Source organism: Neofelis nebulosa, chromosome 8, assembly GCF_028018385.1.
Source record: "Neofelis nebulosa isolate mNeoNeb1 chromosome 8, mNeoNeb1.pri, whole genome shotgun sequence".
Lineage (NCBI taxonomy): Eukaryota > Metazoa > Chordata > Mammalia > Carnivora > Felidae > Neofelis > Neofelis nebulosa.
In genome coordinates this window covers 71,313,967-71,341,963 of record NC_080789.1, presented here as the reverse complement: position 1 = coordinate 71,341,963, position 27,997 = coordinate 71,313,967, and the positions used below count along the sequence as shown (strand labels likewise).

The 27,997-nt window shown below is 37.0% G+C and overlaps 2 protein-coding genes across 5 annotated transcripts in view; one reads left to right on the top strand and one right to left on the bottom strand.

The window, feature by feature from the left end:
• Positions 1 to 29: 29 nt before the first annotated feature.
• IRAK4 (interleukin 1 receptor associated kinase 4) lies at positions 30 to 25,968 on the top strand. 3 transcript variants are annotated; one of them, XM_058743061.1, is made up of 12 exons: positions 30 to 187; positions 6,558 to 6,727; positions 9,854 to 9,999; positions 10,812 to 10,994; positions 11,481 to 11,641; positions 12,555 to 12,619; positions 15,581 to 15,695; positions 16,090 to 16,199; positions 20,409 to 20,592; positions 21,449 to 21,511; positions 25,117 to 25,275; positions 25,400 to 25,968. In XM_058743061.1, the coding sequence occupies exons 2-12, from the start codon at positions 6,567 to 6,569 to the stop codon at positions 25,433 to 25,435; spliced, it is 1,383 nt and encodes a 460-aa protein (XP_058599044.1). In that variant the 5' UTR covers positions 30 to 187; positions 6,558 to 6,566; the 3' UTR covers positions 25,436 to 25,968. The 3 variants fall into 3 exon arrangements, with proteins under 3 accessions (XP_058599044.1, XP_058599045.1, XP_058599046.1); XM_058743062.1 differs by lacking the exon at positions 30 to 187 and adding an exon at positions 545 to 675; XM_058743063.1 differs by lacking the exons at positions 30 to 187; positions 9,854 to 9,999 and having other exon boundaries at positions 6,612 to 6,727.
• TWF1 (twinfilin actin binding protein 1) overlaps positions 25,280 to 27,997 on the bottom strand; it is a 37,501-nt gene continuing 34,783 nt past the window's right edge. For both annotated transcript variants that reach the window (XM_058743065.1, XM_058743068.1), the window contains one exon: positions 25,280 to 27,163. In XM_058743065.1, the coding sequence (XP_058599048.1) occupies positions 27,093 to 27,163 (71 nt within the window). In that variant the 3' untranslated portion in view covers positions 25,280 to 27,092. The remainder of the gene's footprint in view (positions 27,164 to 27,997) is intronic.

The following is a 27,997-nucleotide window of genomic DNA, read 5'->3' as shown; positions in this document are numbered from 1 at the left end:
ACGCCGGGACTTGCAAAGAGGAGGGGCGGGGTTTGTACGTGGGCGGGGTCTCGGGCTGGAACTAACAGGTGGGACCCTCCCCGCTCCGCTGCTGTTCCAAGTCCGGGTTGCCTCGCAGCCGGCTCAGCTGGGCGGTGCCCCGGCCGCCCAGGCGCCCCAGCCGCCCTGGCGCCCCGCTACTGGGCAGGTAAGGGATTCCCGCCGTGCGCGCCTTCTTCACAGGTCGTCCAAGATCTGTGCTCCGGCCTCCATCCCTCTGCCGCAAGGTTGTTGAGGGACGGTTTCGGAAGGAAAATAGCAAAGTGAGAAAAGTTAGAGAGGAAGTAGTTTGTGTGCGCACAGCTTGCTCCAGGCTAAAAACTTGGGTGGGTTCCCGAGGATCAAAAAGTGAATAGGACCTGGGGAGGAGCCCGGGGCGTGGAGAGGCGTCACCAAGTTCATTGTGTGGCTGTGTCAGACCTCGCGTCCTGTTTCTCAACACCCAGGCGTTGTGTTGCGGGAACCAATTTACGAAATGAATCTCTTTTCCCGAGAACCAGGAAGTAAGGCCAGCCCCGGGCAGAGATGCTCGTGGCATGGAAAGCATTCTGGGCCTCCACAAGATTCTAATTAACTTGTCACTCTGGCTTCCAAGTTTCCAGGAAATTAGAAACTGAAGAGGGCTGTCAGGATCAGGTAAGTACATAATCAGATGGGAAAAGTATACCTGACAGCCTGGAGCAAGAGAGATAACAAAGGGATAAAAAGCAGACCCTGAGAAAGCGAGAAAATGCCATTTAAAATGGAAACAGCTGTATTTGTGCTTGAAAAACTTACTGCCCAAGGAGCCCTAAGAGTGGAGAATATTAAAGCCAGCCTTTCCCCTTTCTAAGGGTAATCCTTGAAGAGATCGGTCAGAAAGTTCATTATCTCTTTTATTCTCTCAAGCTGAGCACTCATTTGAAGTTTGCTTTCTGCCTGTCCAATCCAAGCTCCTGATCCTGCGCGCCAAACTTGCACCTTACAGTCTTCTCCATCCTAGTAAATGTTGGGAAACGTTCAGGCCAAAAATCTTGGTGCAATCTCCTTGCCCTTCATATCAGCACATAGGATTCTATTTGCTCTACTTCAGAAAATATACAGCATCCTAAGACTTTGCACCTTTTCTGCTACCACCCAAGCCACCAGCACCTCCCACCTGGATTGTTGGTGTACTACTAATTGGTCACTCCCTGCCTCTCCACTCTTACTCCAATAGCCTTTATTCTCAGCAGCAGCCCCAGTGTCCTTTTAAGACGTGAATATAGAGTATATGTCTCCATTCTCAAAGCCTCCACTGTCTTCTCAGAGGATAAACAAAATCAATACAAAGGCTATAGGCTCTAGCCTACCTCTCTCATCTAATCTGCTACTTTCCTGCTCCTTCCTCTCCAGACTTAGCATCTCCTTGCTGTTCTCAGTGGGCCCACTCCAGACCTTTACATTTAGTATTCCTTTTGTCTCCAAGCTTCTCCCACAGATATCCCAATGTCTGACTTTCCCATTTCTTCAGACCTTTAATCACATGGCACTTTTTTACTGAGGCCTACTCTGACTACCCTCTTTAAAAATGAAACCCCTTCTCTATTTTTGTCCGTACTATGTAGCATAGTATAGAGTTTATTTGCTTATTGCCTATCTTCCTCTGTTAAAAATATAAACTCCATGAGTTCAATTATTTTTTTCATATTTTCCTAATGTTTTATCTCTAGGAACTTAGATCAGTATCCAGCACAAAGTAGACTTCAGTCTACTTTATTTATTTTAGCATTCTGAAATATTCAGTATTTCAGCCTGCTTGGGATTCTCTCTCTCTCCCTCTCCTCTGCCTCAAAATAAATAAATAAACTTGAAAAAACTAAATTAAATTTTTAAAATCAATCTTTCATCCAACACAACTATTTTGAGTAGCTGCTAAAGCTCAATTTGGTTGGTTCCCTGCTTAGGAAAGCACACCATCTAGAAGAGAAGGCAGACACATTAAACAATAAAATATGATAATTGTTATGCTGGAAGAGTGACTGGTGACAGTTTGGAGCAAAGGAGATGATTATCAGGGGAAGCCAATAGTGCCTTTTGCATTGAGCTTGAAGAAATCCTAGGCATTTACCTGGTTGTCCTCAAGGTGATTGGGCAGTTATTTTACTGAGCCCTAAATGAATTCACCTTCTGCTTCACCAAGAAAATAACATTGTGTGAGAATTCTCCCTCTCCCTTCAAATATGTCTGTATCCAAACCTCTGCTTCCTCTTTTCAAGATTTGGAAGAATTTTCCTTCTGTTCAAGGCTACATCTTCACCTATACTCTATTCACTATCCCTTTTTGTATCCTCAACCAGGCTTAACTCTAAAAGCAAATCTTAAACCAGCAGTTTCCAGGATGTTGTTGGTGTCCCCAAGCCTCTTTCAAGAGGTTTGTAGGGTCAAAATCACTTATGAGAAAAGATTGATTCAGAATGCAATGAACTTTAATGAAACAAAGTTCATTGATATGGTTTAGGAAATTATCTTTTATCAAGGTTCACTACAGTGTCAAAGAGAAAAATCTACTTTGTGAAAAGGCTATTAAAATACTGTTTCCAGCTATGTGTCTGTGTGAAGTTGGATTTTCTTCATATATGTCAACCAAATCAATATATTGCAGCAGATTACATGGAAAAGCAGATATGAGAATCCAGCTGTCTTCTATTAAGTTGAACATTAAAGACATTTACAAAACTGTAAAATAATATCACACTTTTATTTATTTTGGAAAATGTATTTTTATCAAAATATGTATGCTACCATGTAATATGTTCATTATTTTTAATCAGTTAATGAATAAGTAATCTTTAAAGTTCTCAATGTCAGTTTCTAAGAAAGTAAATATTGATAGATCTAACCAACATAAACAAAAACTCTTTGGAGTCCACAGAAATTTTTAAGAGTGTAAAGGGTACCAAGACCAAATTTGAGAACTGATGCCTTCTGTCTCTGTCTCTGTGTCTCCTTCCCTTCAAACCCAGATTTCTTGGAAAATGCACTTTTATCATTTACTCACTGCTCTATAAAAACTGTTCTTAAGTCATCCAGTTTCCAAATCTAACACACCCATCAGTATTTATCAGACCTCTCTGGGTCTTTTATACCAACCTATCCCCTATTCTAGAAATCTCTGATATGCTATTGTCTTAGTTTTTTTTCTTACCTCCATGGCTAATCAATACTTTTTAAAGGTTCTTCTTTCTCTTCATTTCTTCATATTCTATATGTTCCTAATAGGCGACCTCATATTTACTTGTTTCTTCAACCAACAATTTACTTGTGAACATTTGAGAATGCTCATACACTGAGCATTCTTTACTTAAACCTCTCTCCTAAGCTCCAGACCATATATCTAGCTACTTAGTGCCAAATCCCCTAGATGGTGCCAGAGGTAGATATTTCACATTTAACATGACCATGAACACTTCATTTCCTCTATCATCTTACTGCCCAAGCCAAAAAACCAGGAATCAACTTCTGGATTTCCCTCACTCTCCTCTCCCTCTAATATCTGATGTGTCGTTAAATTATTTCGATTTGGCTTCCTAAATCTTTGAGTCTTTTTTTCCCTCCATTCCTCAACTTTTTTCAGACTTTCATTTCTGGTGACCTAGATTATTGCAAAGTCTTCAAACTGGTCTCTTTATCTCAATATACATCCCTTCAAATTTTTTTATCCAGGAGAATCCACTTAACCAAATAAGATCTCATGACACCTTTCTTTAAAATCCTGAAATGGCTTCCTGATAACTTTTAGTAGAAAGCTTAAACTCCTTGTCTTAATATCTGAGGTGCATGATGATTTGGCCCTGCCTACCTCTCCAGCCTCTTCTCTTACTACTTAATGACATGCATCCCATGCTCCAGCCATAGCAAACTCCTAGCCTGAGCCTAATCCATGTTCTCCCTGCTATTCCTACTGCTTGGAATTTCCTTTTAGGTTTATCCTCATTCCTTTTCACTCATCCTTCTAATCTCCCACCCCACCTAAATCTGTCTTGATATATTTCCTTTAGACTGCTTTGGCTTGATGCTCCTTCACTGGGCCTCCACACCCTGCACACCCCTCTTGTAACATTTATCATTCACTCTTTGTATCCCCTGCTGGACTGAGAAACTTGAAAACAAAGATTTTTCTCCTCTCTGTAGCTCCCATCACTTAGTACAAAGCCTGACATGTTTGTTTCTAATTTTTTTTAAGGTTTATTTATTTTTGAGAGAGAGACAGAGAGACAGAGCATCAGCGGGGGAGGGGCAGAAAGAGAGTGAGACACAGAATCTGAAGCAGGCTCCAGGTTCCAAGCTGTCAGCACAGAGCCTGACATGGGGCTCAAACTCAGGAACCCGCGAGATCATGACCTGAGCCAAAGTTGGACCCTTAACCAACTGAGCCACCCGGGCACCCCCAAAGCCTGACATGTTATTTGAACATATGAATATATGAAAGGATATGTCTTGTCTTTATAGAAAAGAGAATGACTCAAACAATGCATTGAGTTATAGAAGCAAGGACATATGGAATGAATTTTGGAGTAAGATACAGATTCATGTACAACTCTTCATTTACTACCTTTGTGAAGTAAAGATGTTAAAATTGTCTTCATCACTGTAAGGGTTAAGTGAAATATATGAATTACTTAGCATGGTACTAGACAACAAATTCATTCATTTCTAACATTTATCTGCAATATATACCACATGCTAGTCACTAGTTTTATATTAGTGAATGAAAGAGCATAGTCCCTGAACTCATGGAGCTTATAATCTGATGGGGGAGGCAGGTACTAAACAAATAAATACATGATTACAGTTACATTGTGCAGTGATCAAAGACAATTAGGTTGAAGGCAGATAGACCTACTTAGATGCCATGGTCAAAGAAGGCCAAAGAGAATAGAATATAAATATAGAGGCCTAGGATCAGGGAGACATTTGCTTCTTACTCTTTTATAGCTTCTGAATTTTGTACCACGTGAATATATTTTTTACTCCAAAATTTAATTATAGTACATCTTAATGTTAAAAATATAAGAGGATGGGGCGCCTGGGTGACTCATTCGGTTGGGCCTCCAACTTCGGCTTAGGTCATGATCTCGCAGTACGTGGGTTCGAGCCCCACGTCGGGCTCTGTGCTGACAGCATGGAGCCTGGAACCTGCTTCAGATTCTGTGTCTCCCTGTCTCTCTGCTCCTGCTCCTCCCCTGCTCATGCTCTGTCTCTCTCTCTCAAAAATAAGTAAACATTAAAAATTTTCAAAAAAATATATATGTGGGGGGAAGCAGGAAAATAATTGACAGAAGAATATCTAAATCTCTCTGTCTTGATGAATTAGAAGGAAAGGTTGCTACTTGCTAAAAATGAGAGGCATAGAGATCAAATAAAACCACATGGAAAGAGGGTAAGTTGTGAAATAGTCACTAAGGACAATAAGCTGAGAGAAGACAAGTAATAGGATTAACAGCAGTGTTGAAGGCCCCATGGAAAAGGGGTCCCCATTAGTTTGTATTCATACCAGTCTGCTCAGTTACCAGGTTCTCTTAGGTATATTCAGCAATGCTGTTGTACCAGTAAAATTGTGAAATCTATCCCTGGCTGATGCTCTCCAGGGTGCAGTGGCAAAAGAAAAAGGGGAATAAGGAAATAAAGGTTTGCTCTAGAGTGTAAAGTGGTGAACCACAGGGTTTGGCTTAGTAGGGAATGAATTATGATCAGATAGGTCTGCTGAATTCAAATAATGTGGAGCATTTGAAAAAGAGATATTATAGAAAAAGTTGACTATTTACCGTATCTTTTAATTCTACTCAGATTATTTCAGGACATTTTTTTTTTTTTTTTACTTCTACCAAAGAGTGGTGGTAAATGTTTCATAGTAAATAAATACTGATTGAGAAAAATATTTTAAATTAAAAAATAAATCTCTGGGGACGCCTAGGTGGCTCACTCGGTGAAGCGTCCGACTTCGGTTCAGGTCATGATCTCACGGTTTGTGAGCTCGAGCCCCATGTCAGGCTCTGTGCTGACAGCTCAGAGCCTGGAGCCAGCTTCGGACTCTGTGTCTCCTCTCTCTGCCTCTCTGCCTCTCATGCTCTGTCTCTGTCTCTCTCAAAAATAAATAAACATTTAAAAAAAAATTAAAAATAAATAAATAAATAAATCTCTGTTATTTAATAGATTTGATGCCTGAATATATTCACAGGAATTTTTCTGAAAAAGTAAATGTTTTACTCCTTTGGATAAATTATACTTGGGAAATGTCAGTCTCAGAAAAAAATTCTTCCATTTTTTATTGATAATTATAGGTAGAGAAGTAAGTAAGAACAGAGGACAATTAAACAAATAAACCACAATTTTAATTTCTTCTTAGGATATCAGTTAGTTGACTTTGGAGTGTTCCTTTATTATGGTGTAATCAGTTGCCAACATTTCATATGCTGTAGAAAAATGTGATTTATAAGCTTACAGATTTCATCACTAAAACTACTGTAAAATTTTAATGAGAATTTTCCATATTTTAGGAAGAGAAGATGAATAAACCCATAACATCTTCAACATATGTGCGCTCCCTCAATGTTGGACTAATCAGGAAGCTGTCAGATTTTATTGATCCTCAAGAAGGATGGAAGAAGTTAGCGGTAGCTATTAAAAAACCATCTGGTGATGATAGATACAATCAGTTTCACATAAGGTAACCTATAAAATTATCTTCCTTTTTAAATTCTTACATCACAATCTAGAATGATGAATAGATGTAAATACTGTCTAATGTTGCAATTCAGAAAGTAAAATTCTCTCTCTCTCTCTTTTTCCTCTGTGTGTGTGTATGATTTTTTTATTCCTTCTCCATTATGTTAGCTTGGCTAGTATTGTGATCTTGCAAATAAGTTTTTGGGTTAGAATCAAGATTCCTACTTTTACTATAGTTTTCTGTTTAGCAAGCTGAGAACAGTTCCCTCTGCCTCACACTTGTCATTTCCAGATTGAACATAGGATATTATAAGCATCTCTAGTAAAATTCTAAATGTATAAATCTCTACTCCACCTTACCAGTGTACTTTGGGAGTTCTTCAAATTGACATTTTAAAGTTGCTTATAAATGTACACATCTATAAACAGAATTCTTAGTTCTTAGGCAGGATTTTTCAACACTATCTTCAGATAATTTCATTCTTTGTCTACTTATCTCTGCTTGATTTAGTGTAAAATACAAGTACAGATTTTATTTTTGAAGCTGTTACTTCAGCTCAAACCTGTATCAAAATCTGTCTTTCGAAGTAAGAGGAAAAGACGTTAATTTATGATTTTCAGCATTAACCTAATAAAGATCCCAAAACTTTAACTTCTATCTTAGTCCTTCTAGGAAGTGTTTCCTCATATGAAGGATAAACACTTTAAGTTACTTGAAAGAAGTTTAAGGTTAAACCTTGAAAGGCAACTTTCAAAGATAGTTTATTGATATACTATTAAAACCTTCTGGAGAATGGTTGAGACAGTGTGGGGGGGGGGGTGCAGAGAAAAAGCTCTTCTCTACAGATTAATGGTAACAAATAATTATTGAAAAAATGATAGAAAAGTTACCAATTTACAACCACCAATGAATAATTGATTCATGCAAGACTCATCAGTGATGCTAAAACGACAAGATGAAAAGTTGTTAATGAACAAGATATGCATAAGATTCCAAAGTATTATCCACAGGTTACTTACGAATTATGAAGGGTAATGGTGCTTTTACAAAGAAAAAATCTGAAGTACACCTCCTTAACCAAGTAATCAAACTTTGGGTCACTAATAATGGTACAGACTGCATTATGTGCCCTCTGGATGTGATACAGTGGCAAGAACACGTTGTCACCTATGTAGTGTTCTTACCCAACATTTTAATTTTTTTATTTTTTTTTCCTTTTTTATTTTTTTTCAATATATGAAGTTTATTGTCAAATTGGTTTCCATACAACACCCAGTGCTCATCCCAAAAGGTGCCCTCCTCGATACCCATCACCCACCCTCCCCTCCCTCCCACCCCCCATCAACCCTCGGTTTGTTCTCAGTTTTTAAGAGTCTCTTATGCTTTGGCTCTCTTCCACTCTAACCTCTTTTTTTTTTTTTTTTTTTTTCCTTCCCCTCCCCAATGGGTTTCTGTTAGTTTCTCAGGATCCACATAAGAGTGAAACCATATGGTATCTGTCTTTCTCTGTATGGCTTATTTCACTTAGCATCACACTCTCCAGTTCCATCCATGTTGCTACAAAGGGCCATATTTCATTATTTCTCATTGCCACCTAGTACTCCATTGTGTATATAAACCACAATTTCTTTATCCATTCATCAGTTGATGGACATTTAGGCTCTTTCCATAATTTGGCTATTGTTGAGAGTGCTGCTATAAACATTGGGGTACAAATGCCCCTATGCATCAGTACTCCTGTATTCCTTGTTACCCAACATTTTTAACCTGAATTTAATCATGAGGAAGTAGTCAGACAAATCTAGACTGTGAGACATTGTACAAGGTGTCTGGCTTACACTGTAAAGCCTGTGTGCATACACATGTGCTCACATGCACACACATACAGGTAAAGGGAGAGGGCAAGAACACAAGTGTGACAAAGTGTTATCAACTGGTCAATTAGTGCTTCTAGGTGAACGGCAAATGGTTGTTCATGGTATTATTCTTTCAACTTTTATGTAGGTTTGAAATTTTTCAATGTAAAAAATTTGGAGGAAAACCAGAAAAAATTGTTATATTTTTAAGTGTTAGTTTCCAAACTAATTTTTAAAGAAATAAGAACAAAAAACTGACCTGTTTTTCCTTAATTTAACTAAAATGTAATTAAGATCAAAGGAAAAATTCTCCAAGTTTATGTATAGTATTGTATTTCATTAAACAGAAAGGTTTATTGAAAATCATATGGCTGGGGGTGCCTGAAGAGCTTAACTGGTTGAGCGTCCAACTTCAGCTCAGGCTGTGATCTCATGGTTAGTGAGTTAGAGCCCCGCATCGGGCTTACTGCTGTCAGCACAGAGCCTGCTTCGAATCCTCTGTCCTCTCTGTCTGCCTTTCTCTTTTTCTCTCTTTCTCAAAAATAAACATTAAAAAAAAATTTAAGGGGCGCCTGGGTGGCTCAGCTGGTTAAATGTCTGACTTCGGCTTGGGTCATGATCTCACGGTTTGTGAGTTTAAGCCCCATGTCAGGCTCTGTGCTGACAGCTAGGAGCCTGGAGCCTCCTTCGGATTCTGTGTCTCCCTCTCTCTCTCTGCGCCTCCCCAATTCGCACTCTGTCTCTCAAAAATAAATAAACATTAAAAAAAAAAATTTTTTTTAAACTCATATGGCTAGCAGAGTTATTAAATCAGGTAGGGAAGAAATATAGCTTAGTAGGTTGAAAGCAGACCCTTATGTCAAGTGAGATCTAAATTTGGATCTCAATTTAGATACAGTTTTTTGGCTGTGTGGCTATGGGCTGGTTATTTTACCTCTTTATGCTTTGCTTTCTCATTCATGATTAGTACTACATTTGTAGTATCTTTGAGAATTAAATGAGTTTATGTGGGTGCATCCCATGGCCCACTGAGCAGATACTCAGTAAGTACTCAATATATGCTAACCTATAGTATAATCACCTTCAGCATCTTTTTCCTTTCTGCCTATCTTCCCAGTTCTCTGTAATTCTGGCTGGTTCTTCTGCTGCCCCTTTCCTTTAATACTATAGGAGATGGTATGGGCCAGACAAGGGCATGAGGGAATAATTCCTATTTTCATGTTAAGCCTATTTACATACTAATTTTGTTTCTTTGTTGCTTGCTTTTAAGGAGATTTGAAGCATTACTTCAAACTGGAAAAAGCCCCACTTGTGAATTACTGTTTGACTGGGGTACCACAAATTGCACAGTTGGTGATCTTGTGGATCTTTTGGTCCAAAATGAGTTTTTTGCCCCAGCAAGTCTTTTGCTACCAGGTAAACTTGAGCATGAGTAGGGCATCAATGATTAGGGTGCAAAGGCAAGTGGCAGAAATGGGAACATGTCTTCTTACTTGGACTTTTTTCTCCTAGTAGATGAACTTTACATTTGAGACTCCTTTTCATTCTTTCCACCCTCCCCAACTCAAAAAGCACCCCAGACATAGGGCACTCTGGACTTGCTGGTGAGGAGAAGGAGGCCTCGTGACTGGGCCTGAGCCCACCATTCAAGTCAGGTAGTTTTGTGCCAGTAGGAAGTGTAGAAGGATGAAAATTAGTTTTGGGGTGTTTTTTGTTGGTTGGTTGGTTTTGTTTGTTTGTTTTTAGCTCTTGATTTTCTTTACCCTTAACCTCCACCCTCATGGGACTCTGTGATCATGATACCCTTACATTGTATTCTGGTGGGTTACTGTCTAGATGCCTTCCTAATAGCCTTATTTCCCTTTGATGCTATTTATACTAGCAGTTGTCACTTTTCAGTGTGCAATAGAATCCCTTGGGGTTCTTGTTAAACAGGTAGCTTCCTGGTTGTATCAGAATGCTTGACTTGGGTTAAGGTCTATGTTTTTAAACAAGCACTTCAGTGCTCTGATGTAGGTGGCTCATAGACTTTTTGAAAACATCGCCTTACCCTCTCTAATCACCTTAACCCCAAACTCACAAATTCATACTAGGTAGCTTATCATGTGTGCTGTGAGAAAATGGAGTTGACATGTGGAAACTGAAGTGATGTCAAAGGAACCAACTTCCTAGTTTAACTTTTGGACACTTTTCCGTATTGAAGAACAACTTGTAACTTCATTTGGCAGATGCTGTTCCCCAAACTGTTAATACACTACCTGCTAAAGAAGCTGTAACAGTTCCTCAGAAAGAATTGCCTCTCTGTGGCAAAGACAGGACATTTGTGTTACCTGTGCAGGATCTTGAACAAAACTATGTGCCCCCTGACTCCTCAAGTCCAGAAAATATAAGTTTAGCAGAGAGTGATACACGTAAGTAACATGTACAGTGCTTTCCCCTGGCAGGTTTGTCATTAAGCCCATCCCTGCTTTGAAATAAATCTCTCCTTTTGTTTGTGCACTGGCAATAGCTCTTTGGTGGGTTTTCTTTTTTTCCCTCCTGACCTATTAAGCACCATCTTCATTGTATTAGTGTGTGCTCAGTGAGTACAGTCAACAGAATATACAAACAACCATAGAAATATGAAAAAGTGTATAAATATTTACATAACTTGAAAAGGTCATTTTGTAAAGAAAATAAGTGACTAGAGTTTTGGGTGGAGGATCACCAAACAATTCTCAAGATAAAACTTAAATTTTTAGTTTAAAATACAGCTTTACTCTCTCCTATCCTGTCTAATCCAAAGTTTAAATATTTGTGTATACATGAAATAATCAAGTTGAGAAAACACTGAAGTTATTAAAACCAATATCCTTTTTATTGAAGCGCTTTTTTTTCTTATTTCATTGACGTTATAGGTTTTCACAGCTTTTCATTTTATGAATTGAAGAATGTCACAAATAACTTTGATGAAAGGCCCATTTCTGTCGGTGGCAACAAGATGGGAGAGGGCGGGTTTGGAGTTGTGTATAAAGGCTGCGTGAACAACAAAACTGTAGCAGTGAAGAAGCTTGCAGCAGTAAGTTACATGTTTAGGAGTAAAAAGAATTAAAGGAAAAAGTTGCTTCCTAGGGTGCTCTATCTTAAGCTTTAAATTAGTTCTTAGGAAATACATTATTTCAGAGCATATTTTCTTTAAACATCTTCTAAGCTGGTGGTTCTGAACACTTAAAATTTTGTTGAAAGCTATGGATCCTGTCCCTACAAAAATGTAGTTATGGGCATACACATATAATTGTATATATAATTTTGGAAGAATCATAAAGTTGAGAAGCCCTGTTCTACATAGTGCTTTTATGCATAATCAGGATTAAAATGGGAAGACACTAAGAGAATTTTGTAAAAATAACTTTCTTATGTTACTGTTCTCATTTAAAAATGAAGTTTAAAAATTACACAATAAGAAAAAAGATTGAAAAAATTCTTGTCTAGATCCCTCATTCCCATTGCTACTAGAGTGTTCAGCATGTAGTTGATTTGTTATATTATAAATCTGTTATTATGTTTTAGAAATATCCATATAATACATATTTATATGATAAAAATAGTCACCCATTGTCATATACAGTACAAATACTTTTGCAGGTTTTGTTGTTCTTTTTGCCTTCAAATTTGCTTATGTTTTCTGACAGCAAATTTTTTCTTCAGAATGTTTATACAATGAAGTCTCACATTATTTCATTTTGTTCCTACAGTAACTGAGACTTATATGGTTATATGGTTTTTAAGGTTTTTCTCCTTCTGCTAACTAGCCATAGGACCTTGAACAAATCAGTAATATTTCCAGTTCTCGGTTATTCTACAGAAGGGAGAGAATAATGCCTTACTATTTTAAAGAAAGCAAGATCAGCCAGGCAATCACTTGTGCCTCCTTCTAGCTTTAGGAGCCTTAAGGTTATCGTGTTGTATTATATTACATATTATTTTTTCAGATGGTTGACATTAGTACTGAAGAACTGAAACAGCAGTTTGATCAAGAAATAGAAGTTATGGCAAAGTAAGTTAATTTGACAGTGTGGTATAATGGAAAAGAGCAGGACAAGAAGCAGGGGGCCTGGTTTCTTACCCAGAGTATGCCATGAACTAGTGATATTTTCAGATATGTAAAATTAAAATAAAGGGTTCAGATTAGAGGAATTGAAAGAATTTTGACTCTATAATTCTGTGGCTGCATATGCTTATATGCCTGTAGATAAAACAGCAGTTATTATTTTAAATCATAGCAAAGTTACAAAGGGTTTCAAATATCTTCCATTATCCTCTGCTGCTCCCAAAATTCATGACAGATAAATTATAGAGATATAAAAAAAAAAAAAATTATAGAATAAGAGGCCCTTAGATATCTTAACAACCCTAAACCAGGAAAAAGTTATATGCCAGAATGCTTAGAAAACTTTGACCTAGTGTGCTTGAAAATTGTTGGGAGTCTTCAGGAAGAATAAGGGAAACAAATCAGGAAATTATTCTAATAATTGTAGTGCAGTGTATTTTATGTGTGTGGCCTCATTTAATCCTCATAAAGGTTATTGTAACCTCCCTACCTTTTTTTTTTTTTTTCATTGAGATTTAGAAACATTAAGTAACTTGCCCGAGGCCACATAGCCAGTAAAAATCAGATCTGCCTTTCATATTCGGATCTGATTCCAGAGCTTGACCATTTTTCTTTTTACTTTTTTTTAAATGTATTTTTTTAATATTGAAATGTAATTGACATACAACGTTCTATTAGTTTCAGGTGTACAACATACCGATTCGGCAGTTCTCTACATTACTCAGTGCTCACCACCATAAGTGTAGTCACCCTCAGTCACTATACAATCCTAATGAGATTTACCAGTTTACATACACTCAGTTACACCCATTGCTATAAATTACCGATTCTAGTTGCTTAACCTCAAGAAAGAAAGAACAGACTGGAATTAATTCAGTGACAGTAAAAATAATGCATACTGATTTAAAAAAAAAAAAAAACCTCTTTCAGGATTTTGTTCCCCCTACTCTAACACCTACTCTCCAATCCTAAAAGTAATTTGTCCAAAGTAGATAATCTATGAAATACGGGAATATATATTTACAATAATAAAAATCATCCCTTAAATATATCACTCAGAGATAACCATGACTAATATTTTGATGTACTTGCCTCATGATGTGTGTATACGATTTTCCCATGTCATTAAAAATAATTTTAAAACATTTTGTTATCATACATTAATTTCAAGGTATTATATGTTCATTATTTGGCATATATGATGATTATATTTTATTTAACCATTACCCTACTAGGTTAATTTCTAATTTTCAACATTACAAATTAAAGCTCCATTAAATCTTGTTGTACATAAATCTTTAAATGCAGCTCTGCATATTTCATCAGGTAGAGTCCTAGAAGAATTACTCATTCAGAATTCATGAGCTTCTTAAAAACTTTTCAAGTACATGTCCAAATGGCTTTATAAATAGTGATTTATACTCCTGCCAGCAATGTATTACAATGTCAAATTTCACCTTTACCTCACCACCGTTGAATATTATCACTGTTTTTTAACAAGTACCAATTTTTGGATCTTACTAGCAAAATAACCCTGGCCAAGTTTCTTAACTGTCTATTCATTAGTTTTCTCATCTATAAAATGGGATAATAGTGTTTACTTCATTAAGTTATTGTGAGAATTCAGTAAAACAAAGCAGGTAAATCATTTACTGCAGTGCCTTGTATATAGTATAAAGTCATCAAATGTTGCCAACTCATTTTAAAAATGTGCCAGTTTGGTGGAAAATAGAGCACTTATTGTTTTAATTTGTACTTAAAATATTTATGAGGACAGACTGATTTCAAATTAAAGTCTGATTTGAAATAATGAAATGTCAGAATTTTAGATGATACTGAATCAAAATGAGTAAGCACGTGGATGGAATGTTATCATGTTCTAAGTATATTTCTAGGCTCTCATGTATTTGCTCATTCAATTCTCAGAGCATCCGTGTTACATAATCGGTATTACTATCCACATCTGGTAAAGTTGCTGAAGTTCAGTGAGGTTGTTAACCTGTTAACTGTTAATTTGGCCTATAGGTCAAATATCCAGAGGGTGGTGAAGCTAGGCTTTAAACTTAGGACTTTGCCCACTTCTCTTTCTACTTTGCCTTGGAAACCTAAGGTTTTGTTATGTTTCAGCTCTCTTTAGTTTTATTCAAGTATATAAAGAAACTCAAATTAGGTTATAAATAACATATCATTAAAGATCAGAAATGTGTAAATTAGATGTGGTTAAAGATCACACGTCTATAAATCAGTGCTTTGGATGTGTTAAAAAGTTCTTGGGGGCGCCTGGGTGGCGCAGTCGGTTAAGCGTCCGACTTCAGCCAGGTCACGATCTCGCGGTCCGTGAGTTCGAGCCCCGCATCAGGCTCTGGGCTGATGGCTCGGAGCCTGGGGCCTGTTTCCGATTCTGTGTCTCCCTCTCTCTCTGCCCCTCCCCCGTTCATGCTCTGTCTCTCTCTGTCCCAAAAATAAATAAAAAAACGTTGAAAAAAAAAATTTTTTTAAAAAGTTCTTGAAAAGATTGTCATACCAGTTTCAGCAGACTTGTTGAAATCTTGCCTGTACTATCATTGAAAATTGTGCTACGCAAAGGTAAATATCAACCCAAGTCCTTAACCAAACTGTCACAAGTTCCAAAGTTCTAAAGTATTGAGCTTTTACTATAAAATGGAAAAAGGGGTTGCTCCTAATGTTGATCAGTATTGTCTGAAAGAACTGTTTGCAGAAAATTATAAGCAGTTGTAATAAATATACATACTATAAACATACATATTATAATATAATGATACATAGCATATCAATATTTTCTTACTCCTTTTTTTCTGTTAAAGTTGCAAATTGAATAACCTTCAACCTACAGGTGAATGTATGTATGTATCATAATAATTTTGAGTGCAAAATTATTTGTCATAGGTGTCAACATGAAAACTTAGTAGAACTACTTGGTTTCTCAAGTGACGGAGATGACCTCTGCTTAGTGTATGTTTACATGCCCAATGGCTCATTGCTGGACAGGCTGTCCTGCTTGGTAAGATATTTGTTCATCATATTGCTTGGCTTTCTGTTTATGTGTTGGAATATGAATATTCACTTTGTGACAAGGTTATTTGAACCACATTAATCTTAATATTTTTCTTGTTCTTTGAAAATTATACAGCTGATAGGTAAATAACTGGGATTGCCATTCTATTAGGTAATAATCTTAAACATAAAATTATCAGTCAAGACTAGTCTTTGAAGATGCTCTTATATATTTTTATTGTCAAATAAGAAATAGTAACTCCGGTTTGATCTTATTTAGAGATTATTTTTGAACAGTTTTTAAAAATTGCAATTCTAAATCTGGGTGATATGATATCATTTTCAGCAGTTGCTGAGAAAGTTGTTCTTTTTTTTAATGGGTTGGTTTCTTACTTTATAAGGATGATACTCCACCACTTTCTTGGCATATGAGATGCAAGATTGCTCAGGGTGCAGCTACTGGCATCAGTTTTTTACATGAAAACCATCATATTCATAGAGACATTAAAAGGTAAATGCTACTCTTAAAAAGCTTTTGGAGAACTATCTTTAAAAAATAACTTGCTCTAGGGGCGCCTGGGTGGCTCAGTTGGTTGAGTGTCCGACTTCAGCTCAGGTCATGATCTCGCGGTTTCTGAGTTCAAGCCTCGGGTCAGGCTCTGTGCTGACAGCTCGGAGCCTGGAGCCTGCTCCCATTCTGTGTCTCCCTCTCTCTCTCTCTCTCTCTCTCTCTGCCCCTCCCCTGATCACGCTCTGTCCCTCTCTCTCTGTCAAATATAAACAAACATTAAAAAAATTTTTTTTAAAGAATAACTTGCTCTCACTCTTTCAATTCATATTCATATGCATGTCTTAACTTATGGCACCCCATGAAAGGTCTTCTCATTAAGATGTTCTGTAATTTCCTTTATTACAAACCCAATGATCTATTTTTAGTGCTCATCCTACATGGCCTTTTTTTTTTTTAATAGCATGGCATTTTGTTTTTCTTGACCACTTTTACCTTGTCAAAATTATTTTCGAGGTCACCATTATTTTCTGAATCACTTTCATCCTCCATGGGTGCATTTCAGGTCTCTTTCTTCTTACATAAGTAACAAATATTAATTGAGCACCTACCATATGGTAGGCACTGAAGATAATATATTTAGCAAAAGGAGCACTTGTTGCATTTGACATCAGACGAATGATCACAAGATCATAAAAAACTTTAGTGTGCAATATACAGTATTTAATATAAATATTAGTATAAAGAAGTGTTCTCTGAGGATGTGATATTTTAGCAGAGATCCAAAGAATGAGTGGGAAATAAATGGGCTCAAGTTGAGGGTGGCTAAAGAAGGTAGGGAAAACAGCATTCTGCATTTGTGAAACCAATGTTGAGAGGGAGCATGCGGTCATGATGAATTAATTACAGGAAGTGAAATGAACACAGTTATAACTGAAGTGCAGAAATGGAAGGAATGATTGATACAAGATAAATTTGTAGAAATCAGCAAGGAGCTAAACCCTGTAGGATTTAATAGACTAAGGTAAGGACTTTACTTTTATCATCAAATAACCAGATGCCATTGAAGAATTATAAGTAGGGATGTGGCCTCATGTTTAAGTTTTGAGAAGGTCACTTTGACTCTCAGTGTAGAGAACAGTTTGTAAGAAGGGAGAGTTAGGCTTTCACAGAAGTCTTGGTGATAGCTGTTCATATCAAAAGAAGTGAGCAGATTTGAGAGATTTAAGATAGCAGAACCTGCTGATATCTTGGCTGCAGAGGGGTCAGGAAGAGGGACATATCAGGAATGACTCCTGGATTTATAGCTTCCTGAATTGCATTCTGGGATGATGTGTGGAAGAGGACCAGGTTGAGGGTTGAGAATATGAATTCTCTTTTGTACATGTTATGTTTAGGATTCTCTTAAGAAATAGAAGTAGAGATGTTAAACAGACAATGTGATATACAGATTTGGACCTGAAAGAAGTCTGAGCTGAAGACATTAAATTTGTGCATTACTTGCATGTAGGCGATAATTGAAGACCTGCCATATGATTGTATTCACTTAAGGAGAGATAGAGATTGAGAAAAGGTCCCAAGATTTAGTCCTAAGGAACTTTAAGACTTAATGGCCAACTAGAAGAGCATGATCCCTAAGGAATCTAAGAAAATAGGCATAGAAAGGTAAGATGAGAACCAGGAAAGTGTGGTATCCGTGAAAATAAGGAAAGAGAGCATTTCCTAGGAAGTATTAGTCAAAAATATCAGTTGCTTTCTGGAAGTCAGGATGAGGATTGAAAATAACCATTTGATTAGTGCCCTGAAGGTCATTAGTATCTTTACAGAGCTCTGTTTCCACACGTAGCAATTGGGCAGAATTCAGCTTGTAGTTGAGGAGAGAGAAAGCTGGAGAACTGAGATGTGAGTGTAGACAAGTCTTTTAAGACATTTGGATAGTGGGGGCGCCTGGGTGGCTCAGTCGGTTAAGTGGCCGACCTTGGCTCAGGTCATGATCTCACGGTCCGTGAGTTCGAGCCCCGCGTCGGGCTCTGTGCTGACAGCTCAGAGCCTGGAGCCTGTTTCAGATTCTGTGTCTCCCTCTCTCTGACCCTCCCCCGTTCATGCTCTCTCTCTGTCTCAAAAAAAAATAAACGTTAAAAAAATTAAAAAAAAAAAAAAAAAGACATTTGGATAGTGAAGAATGATCGCTGAAAATAATATGTCACTCAGGAAACCTTTTTTTTTAGATGGTGAAGACTAAAGCATGCTTTTATGCCTATGGGAAGAGGGAGATGATAAAGTAGAAGAAAGAAGAAGATAATTTATAGAGTAAGGTTCCTGAGAATTTAGGATGGAGTCCAGATAGAGGGATCAAGCTTGGATGACAGGACAGGCACTCTCTCTCATCCCTTACATATTGGTGCATTTCCTCATGTTCTCACCTCCTGTCTCTTCTGTTCTCACAACGTATTCTTGCTGACTGACATTATATTGACTTCACCTACTATCTGTTTGTGGGTGACTCTATCATCATCCGTATCATCAGCCTCCAATCCTATATTTTCAGTATCTCCAGGCCAAAAATACCTCACCTGGATGTCCCACAGCAGCCTCCAAGTTAACATGTCAGAAATCAAGTTCATTTTCTCTTCCAAACCAGTCTTCCTCCTATATTCTCTTCCTGATTAAATGAAGTCACTATTCATCCTGTCTCCCAGCTAGTCTTTCTCATTCCTCGTATCAGACTAATTACAAAGTTCCTTTGAACATGCCTCAAACTTTTCAGCTCCTTTTCACCCACAGTGTTCTTTATCTAGACTCTATCTCTTATTTTATTATATGCTTTCATGGTCAGCCTTTAACCAGTCTGTACCAGTTCTCTTCCATTCACTACTACATTGGCCAGGTAGTGTTCCTAAAAATGAGGTGTAATAGCACTAATTCATTACTAGGAAACTTTCACTGACGTCCTGCTATCACAGAATGAAGTTCATATTCTCTCCATGTTCCATGGTCACCAGCTTCTTGAAATTGATCACATGCTTTTGTTTTCATCACTATGTATGTGTTGCTCCATTTGCCAAAATACCTTTTCCCCTCATTTAACCATCACTTTCTAACAATCCTTTAAGCACACTGTTTACCCTGTCTTTAGAATTTTCTCCAGTTCTTCCAGGCATTTAGTTGTTCTCTCAGCATTTTGTACATAACATCACCATTGTGGAATATTTTTTGGATTTTTAAAATTAGGTATATACCTTTGTCACGGACAAGATTTGAAAACTCCCCCTCTATGCAGCACTGAGATCAAATACTATTATACATAGCAAGTCCTTGATAAAGTTTTATTGAATGTGAGTATGTGTGTATGAGTGAATGTGTGTAATGAATGAATGAAGACCTTTTAGCCATGTTCTTTCCTCTTTGAAAGTTATCAGATAGTACAAAAAAAGAGAGAGAGGGAGAGAATAATACCTGAACCTAATATAATACTTCATGTTAACTATACTGGAATTAAAATTAAAAACTTAAAAAAAAAGAATAAAGAGATGAATAATTAAGATACTTTGTTTGGAAATTTGTTCTTAAATGAGTTGGGAAATGTTAGGAAAGGAATTTAAGACTGGAGCTTTAGGAGACTGAGGGATATTTTCCCAAAATAAATTATTTGTGAAACAATGAAATTATCTCTTACTAATGTGGACAGTTTTATTTCATTTATATTCTTCTAAAATTGTTCCTCAAGAAACAAAAAGGAAAAAGAAGACAATTATTTCTCTTTAGCTTCAATCTGAAGTCTAGATTTGTTTACACGAATTTCAGGCTTTTATGATGTGTATTATAAAATAGTCTACTCTGGGGGCGCCTGGGTGGCTCAGTCGGTTAAGCGTCCGACTTCGGCTCAGGTCACGATCTCGCGGTATGTGAGTTTGAGCCCCGTGTCAGGCTCTGTGCTGACAGCTCAGAGCCTGGAGCCTGCTTCCGCTTCTGTGTCTCCCTCTCTCTCTGCCCCTTCCCCGTTCATGCTCTGTCTCTCTCTGTCCCAAAAATAAAAATAAAAAAACGTTGAAAAAAAAATTTAAAAAAAAAAAATAAATAAATAAACGTTAAAAAAAAAAAATTTTTTTTAAATAGTCTACTCTGTAAATATGTATATATGTTCATACACCTGACTGTTTGACTTGCTTGAAAAGAAAAATATTATTTTCTTCAAACTTTACTTTATTTCAGTGCAAATATCTTACTAGATGAAGACTTTACAGCCAAAATATCAGACTTTGGGCTTGCACGGGCTTCTGAGAAGTTTGCCCAAACAGTCATGACTAGCAGAATTGTGGGAACAACAGCTTATATGGCACCTGAGGCTTTACGAGGAGAAATAACACCCAAATCTGACATATACAGCTTTGGTGTGGTAAGTTTCACATATATAATTCGTAACAATAATCATTCTGGCTATAACTGTGAAGTTGAAGTAGAATATTTTGAACACACCTGTCTTTCTTAGCCCTCTTATGTAAGTATGTATATTGTTTACTTTAACCTTTAGTTAAATGAGAAAGTCATAACAGCTTCTCCAAATTTGTAAACTTTTAAATTGGTTTCTGAAGTTACTGTAAGAAATGACTTTTTTAGCACACTATCCTCACAAATTAGTATGAAGGTTAAATTAGTGCATAAAGCAAATCATATACAGCATGTATTTTACTGTCAGTTTTTAAATGAAATATTTTTTAACAGATGTACACTTTGGCATTTTCTGATCTACTGGTCTGTTCCTAATAACTTTTAATATGGAGTGAGTGGAAATGGTTGGAGAAATTAGGTGCTACTTCATCGTATTTTTGCGCATATGTTTCCTATATGGAAATTTAACTTCATAGCACTTTGTTGTTAAGGCACAGAGTTGTAGGATAGGCCTAAACTTTAGAAAATAATATTCTAAAAGCCAGAGACAATTATTCTTGTGAAGAATCCCCTGCAAGACAGGAGACAGAATGTCTAGAATACATAGTGAGTGGAGCTGATTGTTTAGTAAGTTGACAATCGAAAAGTACTGCTTGTGGGGATTGCTGGAACCCAAGGTTTCTGTGAGGGAATGATGGTGAGAAATGACCACAGCTCATGTCCTTCTGCTTTAATGCCTGAAAGGCATAATGCAATGTGTGGAAATGATTAATCAGATTTCATAATCAAGATCCATATTCTGTCTAGTTTCTATATGTTGTCTTGAGTGTTACAGCAATGGATCTTTTTTTTTGTCTTCATAGGTTTTATTAGAAATAATAACTGGACTTCCAGCTGTAGATGAATACCGTGAACCTCAGTTATTGGTAATTGAAAGACTCGTTTTTTCCAGTCCTTTTCTTTTGCATTTATAATCTAAATTTGTATGGGTAAGTTTGGCATCTAGATATGTCACTTTCTATTGGCAATTTTTCCATTGGCAATTACCCAGTGGCATATGGAAAAAGCATAACAGACTTCTAATCTCAGCTCTGCCATGAAGGATTTGTGAAGCTTGGTAAAGTCACTTATATATTCTATGTTCTGGTTTCTTTGTGGGTAATATCAGAATAGAACTATATAATCTTTTAGGTCTTCTCCAGTATTTTTGTTGTTGTTGTTGTTACTTTCAGGATGATTACTAACAGACTTTTCAGCTCAGAGAGAAAAAACAATATTGCTTCCTTTCACATTTCTATCAGAATAGAATTACTGGTAAAATTTGCTATCTATTTCTATTATGGAGTATTTTATTTTTATTTTATTTATTTGTTTATTTTTTATTTGAGGGAGAGAGAGCAAGAAAGTGTGAATTGGAGTGAGGGGTAGAGGGAGAGAGAGAGAGGGAGGGAGAGAGAGAGAGGGAGGGAGAGAGAGAGGGAGAATCTTAAACAGGCACAACACTCAACACAGAGCCCAATGTGGGGCTCAATCCCACGACCCTGGGATCATGACTTGAGCCAAAATCAAGAGTCGGACACTCAACCAACTGAGCCACCTAGGCACCGCTATGAAGTATTTTTAATTATAAAATTATGATAGAAAACATTACCTGTGTATTATATTCGGCATTCGTTGGCAATTGCATAAATAGACTAACTGAATGCTAAAGTTATGAGAAAATTATGCCTTGCCCCTTTTTTCCCCATATAGTAAATTTTAAGAAGTTAGAGGGTCTTTTTATAAAATTAAATATTTACAAAAATCTTTTGTAAACTAAAGATTACAGAAATACTATCATGTATAAGCTTTTCTTAAAATTAAATATCTACGCTGACTTTCTTCCAATTTATGTGTTCTAATGAGACAAACCAGTGTGAAAAATTCAGATAATACATGAATAACAGATTATTTCCCTATGGAGATTAGAAAGTCAAAAGCTATGTTTGCTCAAGAGTTTCGTGTCATACTCTTTTAATAAAAGCCATAAGTATGATATCTATATATTATAATATTGTTACTGGTGTCCCTTAATAAAAAGTACATTATAAAGCTTTCCATGGTTTCCTGGATATGTACTATTCCAGTATTATATATTATATAACATTTCGCATTAAGGTATATTTACAGAACATAATATTATTGTGAAAAGTTATTATTTGTATAATATATATTTATATTATTATCTACATAATAATTATATCTTATATATAATATATAGCTATATATAGCTATATATATGTTATTATAGTGTATGTACATTACTTACTGTGTGTTGGACATCAGGAAGGAAGCCTCAGCTGCAGATACAATGTTTTGGAACCATTACTGTCCAAGTGTAGATAAAGCTTTGGGTGTGGATGGGATTATATAGAGAAAGTGTGTAAATTAAAAATACAGGGGTGCCTGGGTTACTCAATGGGTTAAGTGTGCGACTTCAGCCCAGGTCATGATCTGAGCTTCGTGGGTTTGAGCCCTGCATCAGGCTCTGTGCTGACAGCTCCGAGCCTGGAGCCTGCTTCAGATTCTGTGTCTCCCTCTCTCTCTGCCCCTCCCCTGCTTGTGCTTTGTCTCTCTGTCTCCCAAAAATAAATAAACATTAAAAAAAATTTTTTTTTTTTTAAAAACCGTACAGTTGGGGTGTCTGTGTGGCTCAGTTGGTTAAGCACCTGACTTCAGCTCAGGTCATAATCTCATGGTTCATGGGTTCAAGCCCCACGTTGGGCTCTGTACTGACAGCTCAGAGCCTGGAGCCTGCTTCGGATTTTGTGTCTCCCTCTGTCTTTGCCCCTCCCCCACTAGTGCTCTGTCTCTGTCTCTCAAAAATAAATAAATGTTTAAAAATTAAAAATAAATAAATAAAAATACAAGACAGTTAAAAAAAACTAAAACAACTCTCCTTTTTTTTTTTTTACTGTGTAATTTATACTTTTTAAGCAAAGCCTACCTGTCTAAAAGCCTAAATCCTTTTCCCTCAGACTTTTTCTCCTTTAATATATTATGAAAGACTCAAACCTTTGGTTTGAGTAAGGATGAAATACAGAAAAACACACAATCCATCTCAGTCCTAAGCTTTATGCATGATCATATAATAATGAAAATCATAAAACTTCAGGGAAGTTTATACCCTTTTACTTACTCTTAAGGTGTGAATGCAAGATGACCATAAAGTAGTAAGATTTTATTACAAATATGACAAAAAGGGAGTGAGTGATCCTTGAAAGAACCTTTACATCACTAGATTCTGCCATCACCCAAATGCTTTCAAAATTCTTTTTTTTTTTTTTAAATGTGTATTTATTTATTTATTTTGAGAGAGAGAGATGGAGAGCAGCAGAGGGGCAGAGAGAGAGAGGGAGAGAATCCCAATCAGGCTCCACACTGTCAGCACAGACCCCGAAACAGGGCTCAAATCCATGAACCATGAGATCATGAACTAAGCCAAAACCAAGAGTCAGCTTAACTGAGCCACCCAGGCGCCCCTTAAAATTCTTCTGGAAGAGTTTCTGGAGGGTTTACAACAGACCTCACATAAGTAGTCTTTTCCATGATAATAGTTTCCTAGGGCTGCTGTAAGAAATTGGGACATAAAATAACAAATTTATTCTTTCATAGTTCTGGAAGCAAGAAATCTGAAATCAAAGGGCTGTCAGGGCCATATTCCCTCTGGAGGCTCCAGAGGAGATTCTTGCCTTGCCCCTTCCAGCTTCTAGTGGCTGCTGGCATTCCTTGACTTGAGGCCACATCATTCATTTCTGCCTCTGTGGTCACACTGTCTTCTCTGTGTCTGTTTTCTTCTCTTCTCTGTCTCTTCTACAGATGCTCGTCATTGGATTTAGGGCCCACGTGGATAACCTAGGATGATCTCATCTCAAGATGCTTAATGACATCTGCAAAGACCTTTTCTTCAAATAAAGTCATAAGCATAGATTCTGGGGATTAGGACTTGGACATACTGTTTTCAGGGCCATCACTTGACCCACTACATCATCCTAGTTCTATGTCTCTCTCCCTATACAGTACTTTTTTATCATGGCCCTGTCCCCTTTTTCCTTCTACCTCTTTATCTTTGATTCAATAATTTGAGTACCTATAGACAAGTGTGCCTGTCCAGGGAGGAGGATTTTGGGTCCAGAAATTGGAACTGCATTATCAGGAGCACATCAAGAAGCAAATCACCTTGGGCTAGCAGCCTAGTAAATGCTGCCAATGGGAACATGAGCGCAATTAGCTCAGCAACAGAAATACAAAAATTAGAAGGCAAATGGCCGAAAGTATCTAAAAGGTATGTATGTACCTAGGTATGAATAGATGTATAAATAGACAAATAGGGTTTCTCCTGTATGTCTTTAATTCTTAGTAAGGTTATAAAAATAGACAGTAAAATAAGAGTACATGTTGTTATGAAGTAGATGAAATAAATCCATTTACATTCTGATTTCTCTCACTTTTCTTTGAAACTCCTACTAAAGTTTTAACATTTGTTTTAAAGCTAGATATTAAAGAAGAAATCGAAGATGAAGAAAAGACAATTGAAGATTATATTGATACGAAGATGAATGACATTGATCCCATTTCCATTGAAACCATGTATTCTGTTGCCAGTCAATGCTTGCATGAAAAGAAAAATAAGAGACCAGATATTAAGAAGGTACTGATTTTTTATATTTATTGAAAAAGTGAAGAAGGTAGGGTTCATCTTTTTTTCCTAAGTGTACATTTCAAACCAACTCTTTAATGCATTTTTTTTGCTGTTTTTTCTGTCTTTATGAAAGGTTCAACAGCTGCTGCAAGAAATGACAGTTTCTTGAAACTTCACTGGAAGACTCTTGGTTTTTTTATATACAGCTATGTAAACAGTTTTTAAACTAAATTTTTGTTATAAACATTCTTTTTTACCTTTAACAAGGCAGCATGGAGCATGGAACCCCCAACATATATATAGAACAAAAGTAGAGTCACTATATCAACCCTAATCCCTGGCTTTTTAGTGTCACCCTCAGTTCTTGAGTAATCCCCAAGACCTCGCCTTAGAACCTCACCAAACATGGTTTGAAAACTATAGAATTAGCAACAAAGGGGACTGGACTATAGGGTGAAAAGACCCGAAGCTGAAGCCCCAACTCCACTACTAATTTGCCGTAGAGCTTTGGACAATCCTTTAACAGCTTTGAGCCTTTGTTTTTTCACTGGTAACATTAGGCTAATTATCTACTGTGCTTCTCTGACAGGTAGTCCTGGAAATCCAATGATGCAGACTATGTACAAGCACTTTGTAACATGTAAAGTGATGTAAAATTTAAAGTTTATGTTTATACAATCCAATTACAGTCGTTTGTTTATAGGATCGTGTTCACAGTGTGTTTTTTGAGAGAGAGAGAGAGCTTGCATGAGTGGGAGAGGGGCAGAGAGAAAGATAGAGAGAGAATCCCAAGCAGACTTCGCACAGTCAGCACAGAGCCTGACATAGGGCTTGATCTCTCAAACCGGTGACCTCATGATCTGAGCTGAAATCAAGAGTAGGACGCTTAACCAACTGAGCCACCCAGGTGCCCCACAATGTACTATTTTAAGCATTCACCACGAACCAAATATTACCTGATGATATGGTCATTATTAGATTATGTTATATGGCAACATATTCCATAATGAAGGAATTTTGCAGATGTTGGTAAGGCCCCTAATCTGCTGACTTTGAGTATCAACAGAGAGACTGTGCTGGGTAGGCCTGACCTAATAAGATGGTTTCTTACAAGAAGTCTGAGACATTGTCCTGTGGGCCTTGAAGAAGGAAGCTACCGTGTTGTAAGAAGGCCACATTGGCTAAGATCTACGGGTGGCCTTCTAGGCTAAGGGCTACCTTCCAGCTGTTAGCCAGCATAAAAAACTGTGACCTGGGTTGTATAACCACAAGAAACTGAATTCTTCTAGAAAGAGCAACTGTTTTTTGAACCATATTTCTGACCCACTGGTTTGCTAGCTAGCCAACTAAAAATTTTTAATTTTTAATTTCTCTCGTTATGTTCTATGAAAACCACGCAGGTAATAGGAACAATTGATAAATGTTTTGCCTTACTTTTGTGACATATAATTAAGAGAAATTTAAGACATTCTAAAGCATTTATTGCTCTATCCACTTTCTGGTCCTATATAAAATGCTCATAGATCTCAGCTATCTGTAGTCCTTTTTTTTTCACTTTCAAAACACAAGCATACCTCAGAGGTATGAAAGTTCGGTTCCAGACCATCACAATAAAGTAGGTATCATGATAAAGTGAGTCAAATAAATTTTTTGGTTTGCCAATGCATATAAAAGTTATGTTCATTCTATCCTGTAGTTTATTAACTGTGCAATAGCATTATGTTTAAAAAATAATGTACTTACCTTAATTTAAAAATACTTTATTGCTAGAAAAGGCTATCATCTGAGCTCACAGGGAGTTATAATCGTTTTGCTGGTGAAAGGTCTCACCTCCATGTTGATGGCTGCTGACTGATCAGGTGGTGGTTGCTGAAGGTTGGGGTGGCTGTGGCAATTTCTAAAAAGAAGACAACAATGAAGTTTCCCCATTGATTGACTTTTCCTTTCACAAACAATTTCCCTGCAGCATGCGATACTGCTTAATAGCATTTTACCTACAGTAGAATGTCTTCCAAAATTGAAGTCAATCCTCTCAAACCCTTCCACTGCTTTATCAGCTAAGTTGATGTAATATTCTAAATCCTTTGTCGTCATTTCAACAATCTTCACAGCACCTTCATCAGGAGTAGATTCCATTTCAAGAAACCACTTTCTCTGCTCATCCATAAGAAGCAACTCATTTAAGTTTTATCATGAGATTGTACCAATTCAGTCACAACTTAAGACTCCACTTCTACTCTTGCTCTTTCCATCACAACTGCACTTCCTCCACCAAAGTTTTAAACCTCTCCAAGTCACCCATGAGGGTTGGAACCAACTATTTCCAAATGCCTGTTAATTTATTTTGACATCTTCTCATGAATCATAAATGTTTTTAAATGCATCTAGAATGGTAACCCTCTCCAGAAAGTTTTCAGTTTACTTTTACCAGATCCATCAGAAGAATCTATGGCAGAAGAACCTTATGAAATGTATTTCTTAAATAATAAGACTTGAAAGTCAAAATTACTCCTTGACCCATGGGCTGCGGGCATGACTACAACGTTAAGCTCCTTCTACATCACCATCAGAGCTCTTGCATGAATTGTCAATGACCAATGAAATGTCAATATTTTGAAAGGAACCTTTTTTTTCTGAGCAGTATGTCTTAACAGTGGGCTTAAAATATTTAGTAAACACGTTGTAAACAGATGTGCAGTCATCCAGGCTTCATTGGCCCATTTATAGAGCA

Coding starts and splice junctions, on each gene's coding strand:
- IRAK4 (XM_058743061.1), top strand. CDS start 6,567: ATGAATAAACCCATAACATCTTCAACATATGTGCGCTCCCTCAATGTT. Junction 11,642..12,554: donor CAGTGAAGAAGCTTGCAGCA/GTAAGTTACATG, acceptor TTATTTTTTCAG/ATGGTTGACATTAGTACTGA. Junction 16,200..20,408: donor ATTCATAGAGACATTAAAAG/GTAAATGCTACT, acceptor ACTTTATTTCAG/TGCAAATATCTTACTAGATG.